The 17,454-nt window shown below is 37.8% G+C and overlaps 1 protein-coding gene across 1 annotated transcript in view; it reads right to left on the bottom strand.

Moving 5' to 3' along the window:
- The window catches only part of LOC126426475 (uncharacterized), a 115,817-nt gene extending 102,506 nt beyond the window's left edge, over window positions 1–13,311 (bottom strand). The window contains exons 1-2 of the mRNA XM_050088386.1: window positions 13,153–13,311; window positions 11,165–11,251 (exon numbers count right to left, since the gene is read on the bottom strand). Coding sequence (XP_049944343.1) covers window positions 11,165–11,233 — 69 coding nt within the window. The 5' untranslated portion in view covers window positions 11,234–11,251; window positions 13,153–13,311. The remainder of the gene's footprint in view (window positions 1–11,164; window positions 11,252–13,152) is intronic.
- Between the last annotated feature and the right edge of the window lie 4,143 nt (window positions 13,312–17,454).

Raw genomic sequence — 17,454 nt, forward strand, 5'->3', positions numbered from 1 at the left:
CAGTCATTGATAATAAAAATCAATTGCTCTATTCACTCACAATTCTGCTGCAATGCCGTCAGCCAACACAATTTTGAATACCAGATGATTTAAGCTGATCAGAAACATTCACAATTTGATCCAATGACTGCCTAATATTAGAGAATCATCTATGTAACAGCAAATGGAAAAATTAATTTTGGCTGCACTGATGAGTTAAACCTGGATTTCTTGCATTTTATGGGCTATCACCTTAACCTTTATGGGCACACCCCTGCAAGAATAAGAACTTGACTGAAAAGGGTATCTTTCAGATCATCCTCTTTAATTTCCTTCAGATTTAGAGTATTTGGAGTTGTGCTGGAACATCAATTCCCTAAACCAGCACTATGCAGTTACCAAACAACTACAAAAATTTGACATTGAAGATTTCTGAGTGCTGTCAACTACAAAATATTTCCTAATTATTAACACAACTGCTGGTAATTGAGACTATAGCACAAAAATACCTTAATGAAAAAGCTGCTGGTTCGAATCTTCTAGTAAGAACTACTAATTTTTGGAAACTTCCATGTCTACTACCAACTCGCAAATTTAACAAATACTGAATTGTAACAGTTTAGTAAAAATTACAGTTTTTTTTCAACATTCGACGTATTAAAACAAAAATTTTGATACATTTCTGCGAGATTTCTTTATTTTCAATTTGATGCTCTCCATTTTTGTACCAAATTGTAATTTTTCAACAATACTTGCATTTGTATGTAACTTATAATTAAAAATAACTTTTTAATAAAGAATGGTTCAGCATGACTTAAAATTACCATTTGTTTTACATATGGAATGTAAATAAAACTAAAAGAACTGATAGCAATCAGTGTTATCTGAACCACCAATTTTATGATTATTATATTGTTATCCTGTGCACTCATCTACAGACAACTGTATAATAAATTTTTTTTATATTTACCAGCACTCACAAATCACCCAACTGCCAAATACATTTCTTGTTTCTACTTCTATGGAGAACTGTGTCATACTGCTTTACAAAATTATTGGCTGGTCGCTGACCTTAAAATCCTAAACCTAAGATGAAAATCTATTAGGACACACAAGTGACATCCCCTTGGCAGCCCTGGAGGCATGCTTGGTTAGGGTAATAATTAAAGTAACTGATCCTGAAACCAGGAGTTACAGCCTCAAATCTGAGACATAACAACAGTTTTCATCTGTCTGTATGTGTACCAATACAGTATCACAGAATTATCTGTGTGGAGTATTACATACCTTAGTAGGATAAGTATATATCACTACAGGGTAAGATAGTTACTGCCTACAGGAAAATTAGAGAGACCTTTAGAGAAAAGAGAAGCACTTGGATGAATATCAAGAGCTCACACAGAAAACCAGTTCTAAGCAAAGAAGAGAAAGCAGAAATGTGGAAGGATTATATAGAGTGTCTACAGAAGGGCGATGTACTGGAGGGCAATATATGGAAATAGAGCAGGATGTAGATGAAGATGAAATGGGAGAAATGATACTGTGTGACAAGTTTGACAAAGCCATGAAAGACCCAAGTCGAAACAAGGCCCTGCAAGTATACAACATTCCATTAGAACTACTGATAGCCTTCGAAGAGCCAGACCTGACAGAACTCTACCATGTGGTGAGTAGGATGTAGGAGATAGGTGAAGGTGTTGACAAACGTAAAAATTACCAAACTAGACATGAAAATTATCAAACTATCAGTTTGGTAAGTCATGGCTGCAAAATACTAACACGAATACATTACAGATGAATGGAAAAACTGGTAGAAGCTGACCTTGGGAAAAACCAATTTGGATTCCATAGAAATGTTTGAAAACGTAAGGCAATACTGACCCTACAACTTGTCTTAGAATACAGATTAAGGAAAGGCAAACTTATATTTCTAGTATTTGTAGGTTTAGGGAAACCTTTTTATAATGTTGACTTTAATACTCTCTCAAATTATGAAGGTTGCAGAGGTCAAACCCAGGGAACAAAAGGCTATTTACAATTTGTACAGTAACCTGATGGCAGTTATAAGAGTCAAGGGGCATGAAAGGGAAAGGACAGTTGGGAAGGGAGTGAGACAGGGTTGTAGCCTATCCCTGGTGGTATTGAATCTGTATACTGAGCAAGCAGTTCAGAAATCAAAAGAAAAATTTGAAGCAGAAATTAAAATCCATGGAGAAGAAATAAAAACTTTGAGGTTCGCCGATGACATTGTAATTTTGTCAGAGACAGTGTCTTGAAAGGAGAATAAAAGATGAACATCAACAAAAGCAAAATGAGGATAATGGAATGTAGTTGAGTTAAATCAGTGGTGCTGAGGGATTTAGATTAGAAAATGAGACACAAAGTAGTACATGAGTTTTCCTATTTGGGGAGCAAAATAACTGATGATGGTCAAAGTAGACAGGATCATAAAATGTAGGGTGGCAATGGCAAGTAAAGCTTTTCTCGAGAAGACAAATTTGTTAGCATCATCAAGTATAGATTTAAGTGTCAGCAAGTCTTTCTGTAAGGATTTGTATGGAGTGTAGTCTTGTATGGAAGTGGACGACACAGACGACTAACAGTTTAACAAGAATAGAATAGAAGCAAACATCAAACAATGGAAAACCCAGGATGGAATGTAACAATACCAGAGAAGGAAAGATGCTACTCACCATATAGCGGAGATGCTGAGTCGCAATAGGCACAATAAAAATGATTCACACAATTAAGGCTTTCGGCCATTAAGGCCTTTGTCAGCAGTACACACATGCACCCTTGCATGATCGCAGTCTCAGAGAGCTGAGACCACAGCTTGGCAGTGTGGTCTTAGCTCTCTGCGTGTGTGTGTGTGTGTGTGTGTGTGTGTGTGTGTGTGTGTGTGTGTGTGTAAGAGAAAGAAGCTTTTGAAATGTGGTGCTAAAGAAGAATGCTGAAGATTAGATGGGTAGATCATGTAACTAATGAGGAGGTACTGAATAGAATCGGGGAGATGATGAATTTGTGGCACAACTTGACTAGAAGAAGCGATCGGTTGGTAGGACATGTTCAGAGGCATCAGTGGATCCCCAATTTAGTATAGGAGGGCAGTGTTGAGGGTAAAAGTCAAAGAGGGAGACCAAGAGATGAATACACTAAGCAGATTCAGAAGGATGTAGACTGCAGTACATACCTTGAGATGAAGAAACTTGCACAGGATAGGGAAGTATGGAGAGTGGCATGAAACCAGTCGGGCGCTGATGACCACGCTGTTTAGTGCCCGAAAACCTCAAACCTCAAACCTCAAACCCCCTCTCCCCCCCCCCCCCCCCCCCACACACACACACGCACGAAACCAGTCTCTGAACTGAAGACGACAACAACAACAGCCTAGGAAGGTTAGAGACTTTAAATAGCAAAAATGGATAGGTTGCATTCAGTTGTAGTACGAACTGAAGTGCAATGGCAGAAAGGACAGGAGTTCTGGTCAGATCAGTACAAGATTATCAACAAAAAATCAAATAGGGATCATGCAGGGAGAGCCCTAGTAGTGAGCAAGAAAATAGGAACATGAGTAAGCTATTATAAACAGCAATGTCACTGAATTACCATAGCTGAAATACGCATGAAGAAAATACAACAATGGTAGAAATGGCAACCAGACCAGCAGAATAATGGAATAGGAAAAAGTTTGATGAGTAATTATTCAATATCTAAGGAAGATGAAAACCAATTCTAGAAGGTAATGAAATTCAGTAGTAGGAACAGGATGCAAAATAGTTAAGAGAATCTCCAATGGCACAAATGACAAAGGGGGAAGCCACCTGGTACAATTTTGCACATTGCATGAATTAGTCACTGCAAACACTTTTCAAGTATCGTGAAAGAAGCTTGTGTATGTGGAATAACATGGAGAAACCAAAAGGTTTCAAACAGATTATGTAATGTTAAAAACAAAGATTTCAAAACAGGATTCTAAACTACAAAACATTTCCAGTGATGGATGTGGACTCTGGCTAGAATTGTCTTTATCAACTGCAGAGTAACGTTGAAGAAATGGTAAAGGTAGAATTTAAGTACATGGCATTTGGATAAACTTGAATGAACCAAAACTCATTGATGGTTTGAAAATGAGCATTAGGCAAAAAGTGAAAGAGGGTAAGTATACACTGGGTAATGAATAGGCAGCTTTGAGACAAAACAGTGAAGGCAGAAGGAAACATAGGTAAAAAGTAAGGCCTAGTACGAATACCTTCACAACTCGTGAGATATACTGAATTTAATTGATGCGAAGAGCAAATACAAACATGTAGCTATTTAAGCAGACAAAAGTAAATACAAACATTACTGGAATGATGTTGACAGAAGATGCAATATGGCTAAACAAGAATGGTTGTAGGGCAAAGGGGAACAAACTTGCTCCAAAATGGGAAAAGGAAGTAGTTGCAGACAAGACTGGAGATATTATAACATGACCAGAATTTGGTACAGCACTGAAGGAGCGAAGTAGTACCAAGGCCATTGCAGTTGGTGACATTCCCTCAGAATTATTGGGATACATGGGAAAGCCATCCATGACAAAATTATTCCACTTTTGTGCAAGATATGAAATAGTTGATGTACAGTCATACATCAACCAGAATGCAATAATTCAAATTTGAAGAAAGGCAGGTGCTAACAGGTGTGAATACTATCAGATTAATATGACATGCTTGCAACAATGGAAAAGCTTTTAGAGGGTTAACCTTACATAAGATCACTTTCGGTACCAGAAACATTTAACAAGGCAATACTGATACTATGGCTTACCTTACAAGATGAGTTAAATGAAAACAAAATTGTGTTTACAGCTTTTGCAGATTTACTGAAGTGCTTTTGAAAATGTGGAGTTGACTGCACCCTTTGGACTTTGGGCAGCAGCAGAATAAATAGACAGGAAGCAAAAGTTTGCTTGCAACTTTCACAGAAAGCAGGCACCAGTTGTAAGACTTTAAAGACATGAAAGGGAAGCATTGAGTAGGAAATGAGACAGGCTTGTAGCCTACATCTGATATGCACTCTGTACGATGAAGACATGAAGGAAATCTGGAAGAAAGTAAAGCAAACTGTGTGTTTACCAATGACAATGTAATTCTATCAAACAGAACAGGCATCTTGAAACTGTCAATGAAGGGAGGTGTGGGAGGTAAAACTCTGAAGAGTAAAATTGGTTATCATCACTAAAGGAGATTGTATGACAAACATCAATAAAAGCAATGGAATGTAGCTGAAATAAATCAGGCAATGTTGAGTTTCGACTACAAAATTAGACACTAAAAGTAGTAGACAACTTTTGCTATTTGGGCATCAAAGTAACTGATGATGGCCAAAGTATGAAAGAAATAAAGTGAAGACTAGCAATATCAATGAACATGTGCCTAATAAAGAGGACTGTTCACATCTAATATAAATTTAAGTGTTAGGAAGTCTTTTCTGAAGATATTTGCAGTGGAGCCCTGTATGGAAGTCAAACATAAATCATAGGCAATTCAGACAAGATGAGAATGGAAGCATCTGAAATGTGATACAGAAGAAGGCTGAAGATTTGATGGGTAAACGAAACAAAAAAAATGAGGGAGGAACATAGGGACCAATTTCACTAACACAAGGAACCTGTTAATAGCACAAATTCTGAGGCTTTTAGGGATAATCAAGTTGGTAATGGAGGGATATGTGAGGGTAAAAAGTGTAGAGGGATACTATGGCTTGAAGACAAGAAGCAAGTTCAAATGGATGTAGGAGGTGACAGTCACCAGAGATTAAGAGGTTAGTGGAGGGTATTCTAGCATGGGCAAGTGCACCAAGCCAATCTATATTACATTCACCAAAATTGAGTCATAGCATAACACTGCTTAATTTCATACAGTCACACACATTCTAGAATTACCTGTTGGTTCACTTGCTCATCCATTTAAAACATCTGCCAGGAGTTCTTTTAAGAAGACAATTTTAGATATATTACAAAAATTATCACATATTTGAAGTGTATGACACTTCCAAAGAATAAATGGCCCATTCTTTTCAGAGTGGCCTTCTCAGTGCCAGTCAGTAAGGTGCATTTCAATTGTAGTGATCTGAAAGTTATATAAATGATCAGTGACAAGAAATTTGAAAATTTACTAGCATCTTGCACTTCATTTTCCTATGCTGCTACTTTGTATCATATTTCCTATTCCCATCATCTTTATTTACTTATCGGTAACTATTTTATACGAAATGCGCTTCATTATATAAAAAAACAATAGTGTAGTGAAATCAGTGGGTACAACCAGAATCTTTAATATTGAAATCAACAATACCCACACCATACAACTAATTGTAAAAAATGGTTCAAATGGCTCTGAGCACTATGGGACTTAACATCTATGGTCATCAGTCCCCTAGAACTTAGAACTACTTAAACCTAACTAACCTAAGGACATCACACACATCCATGCCCGAGGCAGGATTCGAACCTGCGACCGTAGCAGTCGCGCGGCTCCGGACTGAGTCCCTAGAACCACTAGACTACCACGGCCAGCTCAACTAATTGTAACATGGATTTTCTATTAGCCAATCACACAGTTTTATTTTGAAATTTTAAAATGATGTGGATGAAGCAGGGGCGGAATAATAAATAAAACTTTTGAGGTCATTCACTTTGTGAGAGTTTCTTGTTCTTGCTAGCCCATGCCTTGGGATGTGGATGTTTGCAGTACTTACAGTATCTTGTTTGTAAACTGCATCCTGGCAACACATTCCTTACCATTCTTCCTGATGCCAACAGCAGATCATAGAGATATCAAAAACTATTAGTATTCTAAGCCTGGTAAACAAATACAGGCACCACTATATGTTTTGCCTAGCATATTCCACAGATTTTTTTATGCCACTGATATCAGCGGAATAAATATGTATCTGACAAAGGAACCAAAATATGACACACAGTGTGTTACAACCAAACACTATTCTCAGTTTACACATAAGGTAGAACAATCTTGAGGCCTTTTCTTCCAGATTTGGTTGTTGTGTTTTTCCCAGTTAACTTTCCCATCAACATGAAATTTGGCACGTTTACTTTCTATACTGACTCACAGACATGTACAATGAAAGAGTATTAAAAATTGAGATTCTGGACAAAGCTCTTCTTCTGAAATAGAAAAAAAACACACACACACAGCCACTGTCTCCAAGAACTGAGACATGACCATCTGCTTTTGGCATGAGCAACAATCTATTAGGGCGGGTTGTTAGGTATGAGGCAGCACAGGGCAAGGAGAGAGGGATAGCAATGTAAAGGCGGGAGGAGGGATGGGGGGAAGATAATGTGTTCTCTGTGACACCACGCAAGGATGTGGCAGAGACAGTATGGGTTGCTAATGGCAGTTTTGGGAAGCTGTACTGTGGGAGGGGAAGGGGAGGAGAGGAGAGAAACAGAGAAAGGGAAAATAATAAGTGCACAGTGCACTGGGAGTGTGTGTGTGTGTGTGTGTGTGTGTGTGTGTGTGTGTGTGTGTGTGTGTGTGTGTCTGTTTTGGTTTTTAATTGTATTTTCGTGTTAGTGGTCATGTTTACATAAGCGCCACATTGGAGTCTTAGTGTATGGTTGCTTCTGCCATATTTGTGACGTCATGGAACAAAGTAGATGGGTGGAATTGGACACTTCTGTATTTGTGACTGACAAGACAAGGCATAGGAGATCTGTTTCTGGGAAAACGCTCGAAAGGAAATTTTAGGCTGTGGAGGCCTCAGTGTGACCATTAGTATATTCCTTGCAACCACATTGTTTCCCAATATTCTTAGCTGGTGGAGTCTCCTTACATTTCCTTTCCCCATAACACACTGTATCAGAATAAAATCTACCTTGCACTCCTTCAAATTCTTTCATCACCACCACTACTAGCACCACTAGTGGTATCAACCGCAGTAGTAGAAGTACTGCCAGTATTAACTTTTAGTTCATAGTATTATTCACTGACATTGCTAATTGAAACACCCAAATCATTGTAATACTATTTGTCATATTAAAACTTAGTTTCGGGAAAATATGATACAAAAAGGGTACAGTATTTGTGAAACCATGGTCCAGTTTAATAGAGAGCCTGATGGACCTAATCAGATCAGGTTCAATAAACAAATCAATAAAATCATAAAAATGTTACCAACGAATCTTGATCTGGTGAAGGGTTTGTGATTCTGGGTGGTTAGAAAGGAATCCTCTAGGTGGCATATGAATGAACTGGCAGAACAGGGTGCCATACAAATGCCCTTTGATGTGCTGTAGATTTGTTTGTAGCCAGTGCCTTCAATGGAGAATTGTGGGTTAGAATCTAGTTGGTCATGGCGACCAGGAAAGGGCTGTAGGTTAGGAGAGAGTCAGACACTGGGAAAGGTACTGTTCAGTAACAGAAAGCCATGGGTGTTGGGGATGTCATCATAGAGGGTGATAGCACTGCCAATGATGAGCAGGGTGCCAAATGGTAAAGGAGCAGGAACTGTGGAGCTCAGTGAAGGAAATGATTGGTGTCTTTTGTGGCAGGGTAGGTTGAAGATGAGCAAAGATTCCGTCTTTGGGAGCACATTTAAAAAAACACACACATAACAAGCTTTTCTAAATTGTGCAAATGGAAACTCTTCGTACAACATATCAGTCATCCCCATAAGCCTCAACATTCACTAGTCTGTATGCTCCACCCCACCTATTCCCTACCCTGCTCTCATTCTAGCACTGCACACACCTATCCCGCACCTCCATGCCCCCCCCCCCCGCCCCACACAGCCTCCCAACACTGCACCTAGCAGCCCTATTCTGTCCCCCCCCCCCCCCCCCATGTCCTTGACAAATACCACAGGCAGCACAGCGTCACCTCCACCCCTACCCTGCTATCCCTCACTTCCCACCCCACAGCACCTCTTTACCTCTCACTCCAACAAATTTCTACTCACATTAGATGTGTTCATGACCTAGTGTTGTTCCGTATTTCATATGAATTACTTTGTCCAAAAGCTTAAATATTTAGCAGTCAATTCATTCTACCTACCTGCAACCTACGGTCTCCTCAATGTGTTGAGTTGGAACACATGCTTTGTATATCATTACTCTATCCTGACATTTCCCGTGTTTGATTTTAATTTCTCTGTTCTTTGGAAAACACAACTGAAGCAACTGAGTTTTGCTTGTCACCATTGGTCCAGTTCAGATACAACCTCACATGAAAAGCTTGAACAGTAATTGCTCAGTTACACAGCTTTGAGCTAATGGAAAAACAGATACATTTACAGTACAGATGTAACACATGATATGAAGGTGCAATATAGTCCTCACTTCCGTAGGTGTTCCAAAAAGAAGAGATAAGAGGATTGGTACAGCAAAGGCATGTGTGCTATATCTACAACTACTTGCCTTTACCAACTGCTGACATTTTGATATCAATGCATGAACTACAATACCACTAGAAGAATGAACATCCTGAATATGAGCACAACACTACATACACCAAGTTCATAGAAAGAAAGGTAAGTGAGAAATTCAAAGCACAAAGGTTTTCTTCTTTTTTGGGGGGGGGGGGGGGGGGGGAGGGGAGGGGGAGGAAGGTCCTACTTGATGCAGACTTTGGCAGCTGACGCTAACAAAAATCTGACAATGCTACTTTTATAACATGACATTGTCTAATACGAGTGTACATTTGTGTTTTCACTGCTTCTAGGGAAACTCTCAAGATGAACGATTCAGAGCAAATGACATCTTTACAGTGTCACAGGAGTGTTTTGATCTAGCTACATAAAACAAATTACAGTGCTTTGATGAAGAAAGAAATGAAGGATATATTTTCAAAACAAGCTCGATGAGGAGTGAGTTTTCCATAAAATGTTGATGGCCACACACTGGAAAATTCAGAATCCTGCTAATCTCAGAAAAACTGAATCAAGGAGTAAGCTCTAACAGTAACTTCAGCATGTTTTAATTTGCCTGAAGCTGACAGTGACATTCTGCTATAATTACTTCTTTTATGGTCACCAACCCTGTAAGCGTATGTTGATTGTTACAGACGTGTCATACTTGAGCACGCACAGTTTAACTCTGAGATTATATTAACATTTAAGTAATTTATTTGATACTAAATATTTAGAGTGGTAATGTGAAGAACTACTGGTTAAAGAACACTGCAAACATTCCAACATTCTGCAGTTAAAACTGTAACACTCCATTTTTTCCTTTTAGTATCAGCATTACCACCATTTCCTTTTTAGGGTTGTACATTACACTACCAACTGCTCTTTCATTTAATAGTATTTAAGCTCCTCAAAGGATTTCATCAACAACTCTTGGTCCCCTACCACTTCCCGATATTTAATAGATTCTGAATACCTACTGACAAAACAAAAACAGATCAAGTACGGTAATATTGCTAACAATAACTTTGAGGATATAAAACCAATTAGATGAACAATAGCAAAAATTTTACACCAGGATAAAAATATTTTAGGTCATGAGTTTAGATTTCTCCATCAGGGACCATGACGAATAGACTGCCAAATATTGTCTTTGCAAAAATATATATATATATATATATCTCCCTCTTGTCTGAGAAAGCGACTTTGGTCAACTTAAAAATTGACCACAAATATAGCATATGATCAATTTGTCCAGCAAACCATAAAACTGATCTACAGTAGTAGCTAAATCATCTGCACTCTAGCAAGTGGAGTCCACTCGTATATTACTTTATCATATCCATTAAAAATACCTCTTTCTAAAAAAGGAACAAATCTAGAGATTAACAACACACCGAACTAAATCTCAAAGCAGGAAATTAATTTGTAACAAGTGATTGCTAACGTCACAACTCAAGAGCATTTGACAATTTCCTAGTAGACAGTAAACATGCGATCATTGACTACTGGGATGCCAACATCACACTAACAATAAGCTGCAGAAAATTTGAAACATATTAAATATTACAGAGCAGCATCATATACTACAAGACACCATCCATTGCAAATATGTTGCACAGCCAACAGTCACAACTTCATTTGGTCAAGAAGCAAAACCAACAGCCAATACCAAATTTTTCATCTGACAAACAGGACATGTAATCTGCTTGTTTACACAACACATTGCACAAAGAAATTAATGAAACAATGGTAAAAAATACAAGAAGCTATTTACCAAGGATTCTGGTTCAGCATATATTTCATTCTTCTCTTTTTTCACCCAACTAGTTCCCTTGCAGTCCATGATTGCCCTCCTAAGCCACTGAAAAACAAGAAAGCAAAAGTGATATGTTTACAGTGTCATTATTCGACATAGTGCACAGGCAGTATTTTCTGGCTGCAGCAAATGAGTCGATGCATATGAAAAGTTCAAAAATGGCTGAGGGACAAAGAACCTGACAAAATGAACTAATTTACAACTTGCTGGTTATGAGGACTCTGAAGCCTCAGTGTCATTAATGGAAAACAAAACTCAATTTGAGAGAAAACAAAAAACCCCACACAATGGAAACAAATGACTTTCAGATACTGCTGTTACTTAGTAGCATTTGCTTGTGGTAATCAGTCTTTTTCTGAATATGGTAGCCGACTTTCTTTTGCCACATAAATTTCTAACTGTCATGTGAAGCAACTAAGATAAAGTGAGTTTACCGGACAAATCTATTCACTGTAGACAATTTCACATATGAAGAATAAAAGATTAAAATGAGTCTTGGGCTATATTGAAGCCTGTCAATGTATCCTGCAAATTCCTTAATATATAGAATAATGTAAGAGGTTTACAATTATGTTCTTAGCAACATATGCAAGAACAGAGAAGAATTATTTCTCAATCATACTGGCTGCATTTTCAATCAATCTATAAACCCGTATCTGCTCATGGTACTCAGAAAAGCAGAACATGAAAATCCACCCATACAGACAGAACTTTCTTTTTTTCAGTCAGTTTAGTACATATTTTTAACAACTGTTTCCTTATACAGTCATCTATATTCAACATTATCAACTCAATATAGAGCAATGCTGCAATCGTTACCCAGTCCCTAAAAAACACACACTGCTGCCTGCACGTTGCATAGAAAAATAAATGATTCTTGACTGTCAAAATTTAACAACGAGTAAATTCCTCTAATAAGACTTAGTGAAATTACTTTCTCATAAGCGTCCCATGACAATGGTCTGTGTTTCGGGATGCTTTTGTCAGTGGCATTAGGCCTTACAGAGTCAATTACATTTCCCATATCCTTCCATAGATTGAAACGTGCACATTACTACAAACAGCAGTTAACACTATTTACTAAACTATGGAGCACATAGGCACATTGAAAATCCATGGAAAACGCTACACAATGAATTCCCTCTACAGCATTCTCTTTCATACCAACATAACCAATCCCTGATACTCTGTATTAACGTGTGCTAACGAATCTGATGTATCGGCAGTACAACTATTTGCGCTACAACCGGGGCCAACTACAGATCAGATTACAGTAAACTCTTACTGTCCCCATTCCTTCCTTCACAAATATTGTTACCGAACTTCGCATGCACAACGCAAGTAAATATAACAATATGAATGCAGCGTGTGTGTGAACTTCATGAGGGCCTTTTTTCGTCCATAACAAAGTATTTCACATTGACCTTCACTTTCTCTAACCACCACAGCATATCCGGTAATTACAGACAACACATCAAAATTTCTGGCGGTTCTTTTGCTAAATCACGGGAAACATTTAGCAATTTTATCGGACAGAACGAAAACAGCAAGCACATTACATACCCACGCGTCCATCTGGTATTTTTCGTAATTGCCGAACAGCACAGGTACGTAATGTGCGCTAATATGTTTGTCTAAACACTAGTCACCTCCTGCTCGCAATGCGGAAACACAAGCTCACTGAAAATAACAAGTGTTTGGTTCTGATACACATAACCTGAAATAATTACTTACGAAATTCTCAAACCATAACCACAAGCGCCAAGGATGATACAAGAATTAAATGTGGAACAAACGTATCGTTCAAATGTGCCCAATAAATGAAATTAAACTAATATAATAATTGTATGAACAGGTACTATAGCATCATTACAAGGCAATGGCAAACTACTTCATTCGTGGCAGTTAGCTGTAATGATAATAAAAATTAAGTATTGACTTAGTACCACACTCAGTATCTGTCTTTCCGTGATTTCCTGTCTCCACCATCAAATCACTTACACAATACACAGAAAACGCAACACAATACCGTACGAACGCATGACATGAACTACTAAACTCTACAGCCGTCTGCTGCTGTGGTCAAAGTCAATAAATGCGGAAGAAAGAACCTACCACGGAGGACGTTCTAACATTCTTGGAATCAGAGCTGCATATCTGCTAGGAAAAAAATTAAAGTCGTTTGTTGGTCAATTTGGGGGAGGGGACCAAACAGTGAGGTCATCGGTCCCGTTGCTGAAGGAAGTCGGCCGTGCCTTTTCAAAAGAACTGTCCTGGCATTTGCGTGAAGCGATTTAGGGAAGTCACTGAAAACCCAATCAGGAAACCTGGACTCGGGTTTGAACCGTGGTCCTCCGGAATGCGACTTCATTGTGCTATAACTGCGCCACCTCGCTGTTTCATGATAGTCGTATGGGAAACTATGTGTTTTTTATTAAATTTTTCATAGTTGCAAGTATGGTTTCGAAATATACAAATAATTCTACAGTATTTATGGATCCTATGGTCACATAAATAAAAAAACAAAACAAAACATTATTCACCCAATCGGCTATATAACAAAGCTTCAACTAAAACAATATTGCGAAAAATATATACTGTATATCTAAATTTTAAAAATAATACTACTAATGGAAACAGAGACTCTCAAGGCTTGAAGTGTAATGTGGAATGTATGATATGTCAGCTTAATACTGTCTTAAGGAACTATCTACCAGATTTTAAACAAATTTAAATAAAGCAATGCTTTATACAATTTTAGCATTCAGAGAATCCCTCATCCCTAACTTTAGAGCATATCAACATGAACAAAAGTGCATGTCTCAGAGTTTTCTTAAGTTAATAGTGCTGTACGTGAAATACTTTGTAGTAAATCTTCGTTCATGATTTAAGCCCAGTGCACATGCGCAACTAATATGACACCCCAGATGATGGAATACTGGAGTGACACCACAGTTAAATGTGTAAAGACACAGTTTTCAGTTACATGACAAAAATTAGGCAACATTTATCTTGCGACATAAAGTTCAACTCCATTCTACTTTCTGACTCCACTTACCAATCCCACCAGTGAATTGCGTCAATTGGCTGCGTCCTTTTGACGGAATTTCAAAGCACCATCTCTGTAATTTGGTTTCCATTTCGTAAATTTGTCTTGTGTGTAATGCGTGTTCAGGAGTACCAAAAACGTTTAAAGACCTGTTGTTACCAACATTATTACAGATCCTTAGCTGTAGGGAACGTTCTTTTTCTGGAAGTACAAGAACCATCACTAAAAATACAGAACTTTAGACATAAAGGTTGCTTAAATTATAGATGGCTGAGCCTGAAAATAATGGCAGTGAGATTTCTGGGGAAAATTTAAGAGTATATCGAAAGAATAGGCTAATGAGAAATTCGTTGCAATAGACAAAAAACTCAAAGCCACCATGATGGCAACTGAAGCTGCATGTGAGAATGTTTCGCTTGAACGAAAGTTTCCAAATCATACTGTACTCATTGGGGGAACTTTAGTAATTCAACAATCAATTGGGACAATTACAGTTTTGTTAGTGATGGGTGTGGTAAGACACCCTGTGAGACATTACTAAATGGCTTCTCTGAAAACTACCTAGAACAGACAGTTAGGAACGTCTCTCATGATGAATATATATTGTTTCTAATGGCAACAACAAACAGACCTGATCTCTTTGAGGATGTCCACATCAGTGAACATGATATGGTTGTGACAGCAATGACTTTTTTAATTATTATTATTTTCTGTTGTTCCAGTGATCCATGTTGTGACACTATCACAGGACATGGAATGTGTCAATTTTATAAGCTTTTGGCCAGAATTTATGGTAATACACAAAACAAAACAAAAACAGTAAACAGTAACTTAGGTCCCACTACAAAAAATACATTTTAGAGATAGACAGAGATTACAAAACAAAAACAGTAAACAGTAACTTAAGTCCCACTACAAAAAAAATACATTTTAGAGACAGATAAAGATTACAAAATAATAAGTGTTACAGAGAAATAGATATTACAAAATATATGTTTGCAATAAAAATATTCGGTATTACAAATACAAATTTGGGCATACATTTGCAATTTACAATACAAGATTTGTTAAATACTGTAGTTCAAGGACTCTTCTATTGTATAAAATGATCCTTGCAATACGAAATGCCTTAAGGTTTTTTGAACAAGAGATCATCATCTACCAAACACTTAATTCTTCAAGGGAGGGCATTAAAATTCTTACAGCAACTGAAGTGGACTCCTTTCTGCACCATACTTAGATTTAGCTGTTCATAGTGGATATCATGTTTCCTTCTAGTATTGTGACTGTGATATGCACTATTCAGCTTAACAGAGTACAAAGAATAACTGAAACAAGCATATATATATATATATATATATATATATATATATATATATATATATATATATATATATATGTGTGTGTGTGTGTGTGTGTGTGTGTTCAGTAAACTAGATAAAAAATCAATAGTGTCATATCTCAATGAGGAACTGAAAGTTTAAGCACAGGGCAGCAGCATGTAGAGGAACACTGGCCCAAGTTTAAAAGAATAGTTGAGCATGCACTGGATAGATATGTACCCAATAGAACAGTTCATAATAGGAGGCACTCTCTACAGTATACAGTTACTGTAAAGAAACTGCTAAACAAACAGAGACTACTGCGTAATAGATGTAAAACTAAGCATAGAGCTGTAGCTAGAGAATTGCTGAATAAAACGCAGTTTTCTGTCAAGAGATCAATTTGTGAGGCTTTCAATGGCTGCCGTAGCAGAGCATTGTCAAGTGTTCTGTCAGCTGCCCACGTCAAATATCGATGCTGTGACTCTGAAGTGGAGCTGTGAAGGAATAAACATAGCTGAACCCAGACCAGGCAGACCTCACGTACTGATGGGCAGGAATTGCCGGGCATTGTTGTCAAATAATATTACACAAAACCCAAAGCAATTCTGGTGGTATGTAAAGGCTGTTAGTGGCACAAAAGTTAGTGTCCAGTCGCTAGCGAATGAAACAGGAACTGAAACAGAGAGTAGCAAAGCAAATTCTGAAATGTTTAACTTTGTTTTCAGATTTTCCATTGCAAAGAAAAACCCAGGAGAAATGCCCCAATTTACTCCTCATAACACTGGAAAGATGAGGGAAGTAAGTACTAGTATCAGTGGTGCTGATAAACAACTGAAATAGTTATACTTTAATAAAGCTCGAGGGCCCAACGGAATCCCTGCCAGACTCTATACCGAATTTACAGCTGAGTTAGCCCCATTTCTAACTAAAATCTGTTGCAGATGCCTCAAACAAAACATGGTCCTTAGTAGTTGGAAGAAAGCACAGGACACACCCACCTATAAGAGAATGGTAGAAGTGAACCACAAAATTACAGTCTCCAGTATCCTTGACATGGATTTGTTGTAGTATCTTAGAACATATTCTGAGCTCAAATAGGATGAGGTATCTCGAACAGAATTACCTCCTCCATGCCAGCCAGCAACGATTCCGAAAATATCAGTCATGTGAAACCCAACTCATTCTTTTCTCACATGACATACTAAAATCTTTGAATCAAGGCAGTCAGGTAGATGCAGTATTTATTGATTTTCAAAAAGCCTCTGTCTCAGTACCGCACCTGTGCTTGTTATCAAAAGTACGTTTGTATGGGGTATTAACTGAATTTTGCAACTGGATTGAGGAATTTTTGGTAGGGAGCGTGCAGCATGTTATTTGGATAGATAGTCGTCGTTATGTGTAGTAATAACTTCACATGTGCCCCACAGAAGTGTGTTAGGATCTTGCTGTTCATAGCGTATATCAATGACCTTACAGACAATATTAACAGTAACTTCAGACTTTTTGCAGATGATGCAGTTATCCATAATGAAGTACTGCCTGAAAGAAGCTGTGTAAATTTTCAGTCAGATCGTCATAAGATTCCAAAGGCATGTAATAACTGACGACTTGCTTTAAATGATCAGAAACATAAAACTGTGCACTTCAACATGAAAAAGCGTAATATCCTGTGACTATAATACCAATGAGTCACAGTTAGAATAGGCAAACCATAAAAATACCTGGTTGTAACACTTTTTAGCGATATGAGATGGCTTAGTCGTTGGGAAACCAGAGGGTAGACTACAGTTTATTGGTAGAATACTGGGGAAGTGCTACCAGTCTACAAAGGAAATTGCTTACAAATCAGTCATGTGATTGGTTCTAGCATATTG

This window comes from Schistocerca serialis, chromosome 11, assembly GCF_023864345.2.
Source record: "Schistocerca serialis cubense isolate TAMUIC-IGC-003099 chromosome 11, iqSchSeri2.2, whole genome shotgun sequence".
In the NCBI taxonomy this organism is placed as follows: domain Eukaryota; kingdom Metazoa; phylum Arthropoda; class Insecta; order Orthoptera; family Acrididae; genus Schistocerca; species Schistocerca serialis.